The 13557-nt window shown below is 33.2% G+C and overlaps 1 protein-coding gene and 1 pseudogene across 2 annotated transcripts; both read left to right on the top strand.

The window, feature by feature from the left end:
* Positions 1-382: 382 nt before the first annotated feature.
* LOC131874728 (probable LRR receptor-like serine/threonine-protein kinase At4g36180) lies at positions 383-2873 on the top strand. 2 transcript variants are annotated; one of them, XM_059218629.1, is made up of 2 exons: positions 383-631; positions 873-2873. In XM_059218629.1, the coding sequence occupies exon 2, from the start codon at positions 1628-1630 to the stop codon at positions 2750-2752; it is 1125 nt and encodes a 374-aa protein (XP_059074612.1). In that variant the 5' UTR covers positions 383-631; positions 873-1627; the 3' UTR covers positions 2753-2873. Both variants share the same exon structure in this region, with proteins under 2 accessions (XP_059074612.1, XP_059074613.1).
* A 4371-nt stretch (positions 2874-7244) lies between these two features.
* Positions 7245-13352, top strand: LOC131874727 (probable fructokinase-5; annotated as a pseudogene).
* Positions 13353-13557: the final 205 nt, after the last annotated feature.

The following is a 13557-nucleotide window of genomic DNA, read 5'->3' as shown; positions in this document are numbered from 1 at the left end:
ACCTACTTTTCTCTACAATTAATTTAAATCACTCATCACTCATTCAAACTCACGTTAAATCACCCAATTCGTGTGGGAGACGAGGGAAATTATTTGTATTTTGTTCGTTGCTACAATTAGATTGGTCACGTATAACACACGAAAGAAAAAGACAGTATTTGAATTTTCTCCCAAGGAAATAAATACATCTCACATCTCTCATTACTAGCTAGTCAAGTCAGTCAAGTCAATGAAGGAAATAAATTATATTTCTTCTTCTATACAAAATATATGACTCTTTCTCTCACCTTACTTATCTAGCTGTCTGCCATTTACCATTATTAATTTATTTATTTTTTGGCTATAAATAGTGTGATACCCCTCTTCTTTATCACGCACTATAAATACATGGATGAGTACGCTGCCAAGCAATATTCGTCATGGAAGGGGTTCAATTGTTGTGAGTGGCGTGGTGTTGAGTGCAGCCACTCCTCCTCCCACGTCATCCAACTCCGCTTCTCCAACAATTACATTGCTGAGTACTTCAACCATACTTATATCTACAAAACACTTGTTCCAGTTTTGTTTCAATTAAAGCACATGGAGTATTTGGACTTAAGCGGAAATTGGTTTAGTGGCCACCTACCCAAAGGTACTTTTCTACTGAGCCATTTTCTATTTTAAAAAATTTGAAGTTTATATTTATAAAAAACAATAATATTATTTATCTACCGTTTGATATTTTGTTTCTATTTAATTTTTTTAATTGTTAAATAGTTAATAACAATTCTATATTTCTTTTATATTAGAAAATAATAATAAATGATTGTTTTTCTTTTTTCTGATTTCTATTTTTCTTTAATTTTTAATATTAAATTATTTAATGTTTGCAGAATTATTTGGTCTCCAAAATTTGAGGCATCTAGATCTCTCTTGGAACAATTTTGAAGGTGAGATTCCTATGGATGTTGGCTCTATACGCACATTGAATCACCTCAACTTGGTTGGGAATGAAGTGTTTAACTCTAGTTTAAGGTGGGTGGAGAAGTTGCAAGAGCTGGGATATTTGTCTCTTGAAGGTGTAGTGTTGAATATGACAACCTAGAATTTGGAAGCAACCATCTCTCATCTCCATCATCTCCATCATCTCCATTACCTAAACCTTGCCAATTGCTATCTATCAGGGCACATCCCCAATGCCATCCAAAACCTCACCTCCCTCTCCCATCTTATTTTAGATGATAATGACCTTAGTTCTATAGTGCCTTCATGGTTGGGAAATATGCCTCATTTGCAAGAGCTTAGTTTGTTTGAAAACCCATCATTGAGGGGAGATGTAGGTCATATATTATGTTGTGAATGGCCACAATTGACCAAATTTGTTTTGGAAAATACCAATATAACAGGGATCATTCCACCTTGTATTGGAAATATTTCTTCCCTCCTCCATATTGATATGAGTAAATCAGTGCATTACTTTGGTATGGGAAAGCTGGAAGGAATTAATCCTTCTTCCCTTGGCAACATCTCTAGTCTTTAGTCACTAAATCTTCAACGAAACTCATTGAGTGGAGAGATCCCACCCTCACTTGGTCAACTTTCATCTTTGACTGAACTTGATCTCTATGACAATGAGCTTAGTGGTAGTATGCCTTTCTCAGTTGGTCATCTTTCATCTTTGATTTATCTAGATCTCTCCCACAATAAAATTGATGGTCAAATACCTTCCTCATTGGGTAACATTTCATCCTTGAGAGGTATTTATCTTGATGATAATCAACTGAATGGTACAATACCCACTTGTCTTGCACTACTCCCTCATGTGGATATGGTTAATCTCCATTCCAACAACTTGCAAGGTAATTTTTCTCTTGATTCTTTCATAAGTACTAGTAACTACCTTCAACTTGATCTTTCTTATAATAAATTGACTATCCAAGTTGACCCAAACTGGATACCTCCATTTTCCCTACAAACTTTAACATTATCTTCTTGCAATATTGAAGGTATCCTACCTTCATTCCTTTCAACCCAATATCAATTATTTCATTTGGATCTCTCACAAAATAGTTTATGGGGAAACATTCCATCTTGGCTACACGATTTACCTAGTCTAGAATACTTGAACTTATCATACAATAATTTTCAAGGTCGATTTCCCTTCACCTTGAATATAAGTTCATTTATAATTATAGACTTACATAAGAATCAATTGGATGGTTGCCTTTCAGTTCCTTCAATAGCTTCCCCACATTTAAAAGTATTTGATCTTTCAGAAAATGAATTTACAGGTGTTATCCCAGTGCAAATTGGTAGGCTTCTACGAGATATTGATTTCTTGTCATTTTCAAAAAATGATCTAAGTGGTGGAATTCCTTCTTCCATTGTTCTTCTGCAAAATCTACAAGTTTTAGACTTATCAAAGAACAGATTATCTGGTAAAATTCCATTGAGATTGAGTAATTGCTCTTATTTGACAAGACTGAACTTGGGAAAGAATAATTTGATAGGACAGATTCTAGCTCAAATAGGAATGCTAAGATATCTTGTAACACTACAACTCAATGGAAATATGCTTAAGGGAAACTTACCATCCAGTCTTCAGAATTGCTCCAACTTGCAAATTTTAGATGTGGGTGATAATTTATTAGTGGGAAATATAGTCCTTTGGCTATCAAAATTCTCTGAGTTGATGATACTTATTTTAAGGTCAAATAAACTCCAAGGGCACATTCCAAATCGCTTAAGCAATCTTTCAAAATTGCATTGTTAGATATTTCACATAATGATTTGACTAGGGCCATCCCATCACAATTTGCAAATTTAACAGCTATGATGGATCCACATCCACATGTAGAAAGCTCAAATTCCAATGATTATTCCTATTATTACAAAGAAGAGATCCAAGTTATCAACAAAGGATTAGAATTGATGTATTATAATTCTATTTTGTTACTTATAACTTGCATTGATCTATCTAAAAATCAATTATCAAGTGGCATTCCTTCAGAAATTGGAAATCTTAAAGGTATACACACTTTGAACTTATCAAGGAACAATCTTACAGGAAATATTCCAATCACTTTTGGAATGCTAGAGCAATTAGAATCATTGGATCTTTCAAACAAAAAATTGCATGGAAACATTCCAAATGACATGCTAAAAGTTTCTAGCCTAAGCACTTTTATTGTATCTAATAACATGTTTTGTGGAAGCATCCCAAGAGGAGGTCAATTTGCAACATTCTCCCCAACCTATTTCTTTGGGAATCTTGGTCTTTGTGGATCTCCACTTGATAATAAGACATGCAAATGTGGGGAGAAGTCAAATTTTAAGATGATTCATCCTCCAAAACTAGAGACTAAAGAAGAAGGAGAAATTCCATGGCATTGGTGTGTAGAGTGGATGACAAGTTTTGCTGTTGGATTTTGGGGGGTGTTTGGAATCTTGATTGCAAAAAGGTATTGGAGAAGAAGATTCATCCATATCTTAGATGAAGTTGCCATTAGTTTTATAGATAGATTAAGGGGCACTTAATAGGTCAATATAATTTGGTCAAATGTAATTTTCTTTATGAAAAGATATCTATTTTCTAGGTCACAAGTTTATAAATAATGCAAATTTTAGTTGATAAAAAATATATTTACAATTAATTAATTATTTAACAAAAAAATGTATTGGTGCACAAGTATTCTTGGATGAAAATATTCAAGTGTTTTATGTTAAATTTTAATAGAACGAGTATTTATTTTTTGAAAAAAGTAATATATTTTCTTTATTGTCATTGAAATTGAAAATATAATAGAAGATCAATTTTTTTATAGCTTTCTTTTGTGTGTATTTGTGCATGTGTGCGCACACACCTATTAGTAGTTTGACATCATTGTTCACTACTTCCTATAGCTAAATGCAAGACAACATACAAACTAGAATTTAATATAGATAAAAATAAATTTTAATTATAGTTATAACAATTAATTTAAAATAATTTATATTTTACTGGCATAAAAACATTCCTAATCATTCGAAGTGTGGCAACAATCTTTAACACTATTTATAACTAGCGCTTGCACCTAAATGAGGTGCAAGGATTACACTGATAGTAATTTATATCATGTTTATGAAAGCAATTCAAATTACAATATCTAACAAAACTCCCACTTCTATAATGCTTTGTTGGATGTCCATAGCCTATATTACCTGTGTGAAACAAATATATATACAAGTAGAAATATATCTAGCTTGTATAACCTATATTCATTGGTGTTAATAGAAATTTAGAACAATTTTAGCAAACACAATGTAAGCAATTTCCCTCTTGTGGGAATATTGTTTCTTGTTTTGTTGGCATCCTAAAAGTTGTATACAGATAAAGCAAAAATTTAATCAACGCCATGTGAAAAAATAATAAAATGTTTTACTTGTTGGAGTATATCAAGTATTTGAATATTAGAGTGTAAAAGGATTCTTATTTATTTCACAATGATTTAAATTCATATTTTTTTTAAATTGAAATCTCTATAAAAGAAAATTCAAATACTTAGATAAATACAACAAAGAATTAACTTAACTTATTGACTATCAAAATAATACTTCATTGTATTAATCAAATAAAAATATCAATCTCTATATTCAAATGTATATATAAACATAAAAAAACATTCACATAAAAATAATTAAAAAAATAAAAAGAAATTCAAATATTAATAAATACATACAATTTATTTTCTTCATCAAAGTTAAATTATATTCTATTCCCGAAATAAAATATTGTATCCTAATTTCCAATTATATAAAGATATCATATAAAAAACCAAACTTTAATTTTAAAATTGTTATTTATTTTTTTATCAAAATAAATATTTATTTATTAGAGTAATACTAAAAGGTTTTCTTATTGATTATTTCCCTTCAATGCTCATTGAACCAGACACAAAAAAATATTAATATAATTTAATGGTATATCTAAAAAAAAATTTTAAAAATTAAAAAAAAAAAATCTACGGAAAGGAAATTACGGTTTCCAATTTTCCTATCAAAGTTACAGTTTATTCAATCCTCAAGGTGGCTGGAAACACACCTGGCTCCTGTGTTTACCCAGGCACTTTAACGGCCTTAAAACAGTACTATAAGCTGGCAAAAATTCCAAGTTTTGACAAATTCTTCCCAACCTTGAAAAAATAATCATGTTTAGCTTTCCTCCCAGGTCCTCTTGTGAATGTTAAAATCGAACAAGAAATGCAAAATGCTTAAATTTTGTCATTATTGATTTATATCAAAACAAAGGTTACAAAATTCCACCAACGCGAAAATAAAATATACAGAATTTAATATAGAATTCCATCAACGAATTTCCAGCATGAGACAAATTTCCGTCGGTGGGGTGCCCCCACAGGGAATAGCCTATGGGCTAATTAACTTTTTCCTATCATGTCCACATTACCCTTTTTAGTCCCTGCCTTATAAGGCAAGAGACTAATGTTTTCAAGCACCATCAATTGCAATTAATTAATTGTAGGCAATTTTATGAAACCATATAAACTAGAGTCTGGACTTAACATTTTATCACACAAATTTTTAAATTAATTTTTCCATTATTTTCAGCTTTTTGTGATTGGCAAAGGATAAAAAATAAAAAACACTCACGAATGAGGAAGAAAAATTAAAAAATATTTTATTAAGGTTTATTAAGCCCATAGGCTTTTAGTAGGGTCTTTGGCCCACCGAAGTGTAAGACAATCCAGCGAGTGTTGCTTTCCGGTGACCGATCACTTTTCCCGATGAGCGGCAAGTATTCCATCCAAAAAATTTCTTTCCAGCGGGTTTTCCGGTGACCCTTTTTTTTTCGAGAAACTTCACTTTTCCCTGAACATTGAAGCCTGCATGCTTTATCATTTAACATTTACTGCATCTATTAGTGTGTCGTCCATCTCTAAAACTAGGGTTTTCTTTCTCGTCTTCTTTGAACATTTTCTCAGCTTTGTGGGTATCGGAAAACCATATTTTTATAGCAATGTCAATCGAAGGATTAGATTCCATGATGAACTGTATGTGTTTTTACCCATTTCTTTTAAGAGTGCAGAGTGGACATCTACTATTTCTATTTTGGGTTTACACTTCAATTTTAATTAAATATGAATCTATTTCTTAAAATTTTCAGAGGTCATCTCCGTAATTACGACTGATGGAGGTAATATGGTGGTATGTATGTATATACGTTTTCTGGGTTTTGTCGTGTTTGGGTTCTTCTATTAAAACGATGATTCAAATATGCGTTTTGTATCTATGGTGGAGACTCGAAAGTCGATTATATGCAAGGTATTTTGAGGGGCTTTGATCAGGCCACAAATCTTATGTCAATGAATGACATGAAGGAGTTTACACCACTATGGTAAGTTGATCCCTATCATATATAGCAGTGACCTTTTTAAATTATCGTTAGCAAATTTAAGCCTAGACTTTCTACAATCAATTGGTTGAGTAACGCAAGCATAATGAAGGGTGTAAGATATTTTTCTTTGAGGCGAACTGTTATAGCTCTGGTTTTAGGGCAAGTGGTGTCTTGGTTGATAACAACAACTGTATCTCCTCCTCTGAACTTGCATGGCGAGGTCTGACTAACAATTTTCCTTTTAGTGGATTCTGTTTCTAATATTTTATTCTGAAATTTGATATCGTTTTAACTTCACCATCTTAAGTGTTGCGCATGTATCAATGTGCCTACCTCTCAATCCTTCTTGAATTATGTGCCTCTTGCAATTGTGTATGGAAGCATAGTCATCCAATGTGGTAAAGGGCTTCGAGTAATGCATATCTCCATTCTTCAATCTATTCTTAATTTTCTTGAATTCTTATAGTTTACCCTTTTCTAGTCAATAAGGATGAACAAAAAATTTAATGTATAGGGCTGAAACTAGGCATCAGTTGCAATTTTGTTGAGAATTTCCTTCCTCTTCTCTGGTGATATAATCGGATTAACAAGGAAGTCATATTTGTACCTAGATTAGATCTATTTCAGAACCCCTTGAAGTAATGATTTATTAGGTCAATGTCAATTAACAAAATATTCATAAATAGGGTTTTGCACTGTAATTATGTCATGGAATTCTATACTTCTGGGTAAAAATGGTAGTAACTCTTAAAATTGATTTGTATTATGCCCATGGCTTTTTATTTTTATTCGTGACAGTTTAATTTGGGTATTCATTTGATATCCTTTTGGCATACCAGCAATACAATTCAAACCCTTTCACTCTTTGCAGGTCAGTGATGATGAGTTTGGGCACATGTTGGTTGGAATTTTAAGGGAGAATGGTGTGGACAATAGGGTACTACTGTTTGATAGTCATGCTAGAACAACGCTTGCATTTTTGACACTGCATAGTGACGGAGAACGAGAGTTCATGTTTTATCACAACCCTAGTGCTGACATGCTCTTGACCAAGGCTGAACTTGATAGGGACTTGATACAATAGGTATGTCCAAGAAATAATCCAATCATGTATGATTTTGAACTCTCTGGTCATTTTTTGAAAATGCCTTCCCTCAATTAGGATTGTCTTATGAAATTGCCTTTACAACTCAAAAAATTCTTGTGTTCAAAAATTAAGTGATGATCTTGTTGACATTCTCTTGACAAACATAATGGAAAAATAGACATAATGTAATATTTTGGCACTTTATCCAACTTGTGAAAACATAAATTCATGTTTTTTCCTTCATGTGATTGGTTCATATGGCACATTGTAGTATATCGATTTGATCTTTTTTGATTTACATTACCCAATTGTTTTCTTGTACGGAGAGGTTTATTTTCTCACTTTTAATTATAAGGTCCAAAATAATGTTGTGAGTTTATTGCCTCTTCTAGCCACTCATCACAATATCAGGACTGAGGGCAATTTATAATTGTTTGTGATGATATAAATCTTTTTGTAAATATGCTTTGCTAAGAAATGAATCTCTCATTTGCAGGCACGCATATTTCACTATGGATCAATCAGTTTGATTGCAGAGCCATGCAAATCAGCCCATCTTGCAACTTTGAGAATGGCAAAGGACACGTGCTCTCTTATATTATGACACTAATCTCAAAATGACATTGTGGTCTTCTCTAGAAGAAGCTCAGAAAGACATCTTAAGCATCTAGTATAACGCCGACTTAATCAAGGTGCTTATTCCTTATCTGTGGAATTTACTAAGAAATAGATTGAAAAAGGATTGGTATAAATACTTACATACTCTATTTTATAGAAAAAGTTTCAGCATACATTTATTTTCATCTTTATTTGCCTCACATAACTTGTAATTGTCTAACATTGATGGAAATTGATTATATACATCCAAAGGGGATTGGTACAATTTACATGACCTGTTTCAATGCTATCTTTTCCATCTCTATCCATCTCACAATAAGGTGTTAGAGATGAGGACTAATTATTTTGATTTTTTATGTAGGTTAGTGAGAATGAAGTGGAGCTCCTTATAGATGGAGGAGACTATGAAAAGGATCAAGTAATCATGTCCCTTATGCATCTAGGACTCAAGTTATTGCTTGTAAATGTAGGAGAAAAAGGTTGCAGATATTATACCAAGGTTGGTATTTGTGAATAACTTGGGAAATCAGTGTTTAAGGTGAAAATTTTGATTCGTTTGTTTTCCCATGGATGTTTCTTCTGTTTCTCATGATAAATGTCGCAAACTTTGCATTCACAAGCATTTTCTGCATATTGTCATGTTTGGGTATCTTCCAAAAAGAGAATAGTCCAGCAGATCCTTGATGATGGTTACCAATGAGGGACAAACTTTAATTGTTCCACAATCTGTTCTATATTCTGGTAAATATTAATGGAAACATCTATGTAGGATCAAAAAATATTTGTTTCCTAAAATATTATGTGACAAAACTGCTGAATTGTGTTGAATTGGTATTTTGATTAATTTTCTGTCTGACTTGATAGTCTGGATTTGATGTCATACCAAAGGTATTTATGGAGGTTTGTTGATACTTTTGAGTTTTGTGTTTGGTCAAATTTGACCTTTTTATATGGTTTTTGCTTCTATATGTTGATATTCTTCATTGTTGAGGTTGTGTGCTCTCTTCATGTTGAGAAGCCATGATAGATAGGATTACCTTATTACTTTTGAACCAGCAAGTTGATGTGCCTTACTACTAGTATTCATTTAGTATGATTGACATATTTGATTGCCTTTATATGGTTTGATGCATTACTATGCTATGAGGCTCATTTTTGGTTTACTTGTTACTGTAGTCATTAGATATTCATGTATGTGTTATGGTTGCATGATGATTCTTTCAGATTTCATTCTTGAATATTGAGTTTGGAGCCTCTTTTTGTGGTTTTGTTTAGGGAACATGTAGGGGGAAGTGGGCTTCCATGTGATGACCATGATCATGAGAGATAGGCTATGAGCAGATAAGCCTCTCGTCTAGATCACTAGGGCACATTGGAAGCTTTCCTTATTATAAAGAAGTGATAACATTAATAATGAATTAGATGGGTTGGGTAATTAGTGTAATACCCTAAAAATGGTCATCTAAACCATGGGCCCCTAATCTCGACAACATCACCAAAGTCCTAACCAAAGGCAATTAAATAAATCTTGAGCACACAATTAATTCTTTAATCATTAAATGTCACATGGCAAAATTAATCACTCAATATTAAATAAATATTTATTTAATTAATTGACCATTCTAAGCAAATCATTATCTTATTTATTTTATTAAATATCCTAGCATATTTAATTAAATAAATCAATTTGCCATAAATCTTCAAAAAGGAAACAAAGCAAAAAAGGAACTAATTGACAAAAAAAGGAATTAATTGAGAAAAGAAATCAATTGGAAACAATCTTGAAAAAATAAATTAAAAATTGAAAATAATCTCAAAGAAAGCAATTAAATCTTAATATTGAATGAAATAGAGAATAAATCATTTTTTTCTGATTTTATCTTATTTTTAGTTCAATTTTCTTTAAAACTGAGAAAAGCATCCAATCACATCATTTCACCTGGATTGTGCTTCCTCTTGGAAGATCTTGACCGCTCATCATCTTTTGAAATCAGTAGTTGGTTTCTTTCTAAATTTTCTATAAATTCAGGCCTTTGTCTCTCATTCAGAGATCCTAGAAAATATATTGTTATCATGTTGATTTTACTCTAGGTTCATTGAGAATATTGCATACATATTTAAATCATTTAGCTTAATATTGCTAAAATCTTGTTAGATTGATCTTACATTCGTCATGCTCATATAGATTAAAATCCTTCATTTAGGTGTTGTCTAGTCACTGGATAGCTTAGAAATCTGAGAGCAATCTAAACTCGCATCTACTAGAAGGCAATGGGTCGATTTGTTATGGTTTTAATATTCATGTTTATATCTGATTAACCATGCATATAATGACTTGATTGAAGTGTTGTGTCTTGCAGATACAGATTCTTAGTCCACTTTGCACACACACATTTCTGGTGCCCACCGTGGGGCAGAGAATTACTTTTTTGACCTCAAAATCATTCTTTTTATCCTACAGGTTTCGTCCGTACAACCTCTGTGAAACATCTTACGAGCAGTTTTACTAGATCGTACGACATTATATTGAAGCCTATAGTTTATCGTACGACATAATACTATATCCTGTCAATTTTCGTACGAATCAGAATGTGGACCCATACGACATACTGCGTAAGATATCTTTTGTCATCTTATACTGATTTCTAACTCGTACGACATATTGCTTATACTATATATTTTTGTTCTATACTAATTTTTGACTCGTACAACACAGGTGTTCTGTCATTCTATTTTATAAGGATTGTCGTACGATCCTTGTTTTTCTGATAGATTACTATTCAGGGGTATCTTGGATTAAAAATTGATTATGCTAACGCTAACCCTGAATCATCTTCTATTTGCCTGATATTTTCATAGCCTAACTAGTTTCTTGCAGGATGCTTGTCAAAGAATTTATCAATCAAACATACGCCTGTCAAAGAATAAAAACAACATGACCACTGATGTGTTGTTTTTGCAGGTTGCCTAAAGAAAATCGACCAAACTTCGTGTATTCTTTAAATTCATTTTTTAGGCATTTAAATTGCTATCTAGTTAAAGGAAAAATCTGTCTTTCGTGTTTTCAGGAAATTTTGAGAGGTAGGAGAGTATACTCTTGTCTTTTTCTAGACAATCAGAAATCTAGACCCTTGAGGCATTTTCTTTGTTTGAGATTTGTACATCTTTAGTAGGCCTGCCCTCCTGAGGAGCTTAAAAAATCTTAAAGCCTTTATGGCCAATGTGAGGGGAATGACCTTAGTGGGAACAACTAAATGCCAAGTACTCCAACTCACTATAAAATAAACGTGATTTGATGAAAATCAAGTCAACGACAGTGCTCTAGAATAGCTCTCCTCAGTACCTTCAGGTATATTGAACCTTGGTTTTCAAGGCTGGGAGACCTCTTAATTGAGTTTATACCTTGACGTGCTAAACAAAACCCTTACTAGATCCAATTAAAATTAGAAGCTACCCGATTCACCTCTGAAAGGTTGATAATCTTTGTGCAAGAGAGATGGTAACTCTCCCAAGACACTTGCCATATTGTGCCCCCGTTAGCGTTTGGAGTCAGCTAATACGGCATTGAGAATCCATTGCATGAGACTTAGTGGCCGTATTCTGATTAGCTATTGGGTGTGTACCTAAGTCAGCAAGCAAATGTTTTCTTCTCTAAGCCAACTTCCATAGGGTTAGCGTGCTGTGATTGGAGTTATTATATATCTTGCGTGTTTTCTATGTTCTCATCCCTGAAACTGAAAATTGAAATACTGAAACTAGAGAAAGCAAATCAAACAGATCAAACAAATCAGTGATAAACTCTGTCCATGTCAAAAAATGGTCTATCCCTGTCCAAAAATCAGTCCATCTCATAAATTAGTTGTACTCAGTTATCATGCCCAGTCATTGAAAAACTTAGAATTTTAGTCTCTTCTCTATGAACAGTCGAACGTGTCTGTTGAATTGTCATCCTTTACCAAATCCTGTGTCGTATGAGTATACTAAATTGTCGTCCTGTGTCTAATCTTGTGTCGTACAAAACCAAACAGTCTGTCGTTTAAGTTAAATCCTATGTCGTACGAAACAAAACCTAACAGAATTATTTGTCATCTGGGACCTACCCATTTGTCGTACGGTACAAGGCAGCAACTCGTATGAAACATAACTGTTGTCATCCTAAACCTGTTAAACTATTGTACGGTCTTAGAAATCTTGTCGTACGAGTCTCTGATTTTGCCAATCCAGAACAATCAAAATAGTCTACAGCGAACCTAAAACTGGTTATCATCCTCCTGAGCATAAACAACCTTGATAGTGTACCTCTGCGTGTACCTTTGCCATTGCATTACACAATTTTGTCAATCATCTTTCAGCTAGTTCAATCAAACATCTTATCAAACCTAAGTTAACTTAGATAACATCTTACACAAGATAGATCATTCCTGAAACCATACCAGATCTTAGTAACTTCACTCAATCATTACATTAAACGAACTACTAGCTACAATTTGATCTTGACTTCTACAACACATCTCGTTCTTGGTCCTGTCGGTTATAAATGCATGTTCAAACCAAAAACTCTCGCAGCAAAATAGACAAGGGAAAAGAAACACCCTTTTCAACAAACGACAACCCATTCTTCAAAGAAAATCCTTTTTACAATAAACTATCCTCGTCATAGATACCAGTTTATGACATACCAATCTTTGGTCAACCCTCATCTCCCACCATGTTTGGGAAAAGACAAGAAAGAGAGGCTAATAAGCGAGACAATCACGATGACTTTAGTAATCAGGCCACTGACAGTGATTCCTCATCAACTAATTCTGAGTCTTCTAAACCTGCTAAAGCTGAAATACATAGATGTCAGAATGACAAAGAATTCCGTAAAGTGATGAAGGTCATCATGGCTAGGGAGAAAGAAGAGTATTTCCTATAATTAGCAAAACAAGGTGCTAAACTCCCTACAAGTTATGATGTGGAAACCCTCATCGCTAAAGAAGAAGAAACACCATGGGGATAGATGAACAAACAAGTGCAAACACTACAAACTACGGTCACAAAACTAGTAAACAAAGACAAAAAACCAAAACAATATTCATTAGACACAATATGCCCATTCCCATTTGACAAAGACCTTTACATGTCTCCATTTCCTTCACAAGTTGAGATCCCAAAATTTGACAAATATGATGGTACCTCAGATCCTCAAGATCATGTCAGAGAATTTTGTGCCACTTGTATGGATTTCATGCACAATCAAACATACCTCATGCACCTTTTCCCAAGGAGTTTAGGGGGTCAAGCCATGGAATGGTTCTCAAGTCTACCCAAGGGGATAAAAACGTTTGAAGAACTCATTCAACTATTCTTGCAACAATACTCATACAACATTCAACATACTATAACTATGATAGATCTTTGCAATACTAAATAGAAAATAGGGGAGCCTTTTCTCACTTTCCTCCAACGTTGGAGAAAGATGTTCTTTAGGTATCCATGA

Source organism: Cryptomeria japonica, chromosome 4 (genome assembly GCF_030272615.1).
Source record: "Cryptomeria japonica chromosome 4, Sugi_1.0, whole genome shotgun sequence".
Classification (NCBI taxonomy): Eukaryota; Viridiplantae; Streptophyta; class Pinopsida; order Cupressales; family Cupressaceae; genus Cryptomeria; species Cryptomeria japonica.
The sequence above is the reverse complement of the archived record's forward strand: the minus strand, read 5'-3'. Positions and strand labels throughout refer to the sequence as shown.

What these genes read in the sequence shown, in the direction of transcription:
- LOC131874728 (XM_059218629.1), top strand. Translation starts at nt 1,628, where the DNA reads ATGCCTTTCTCAGTTGGTCATCTTTCATCTTTGATTTATCTAGATCTC.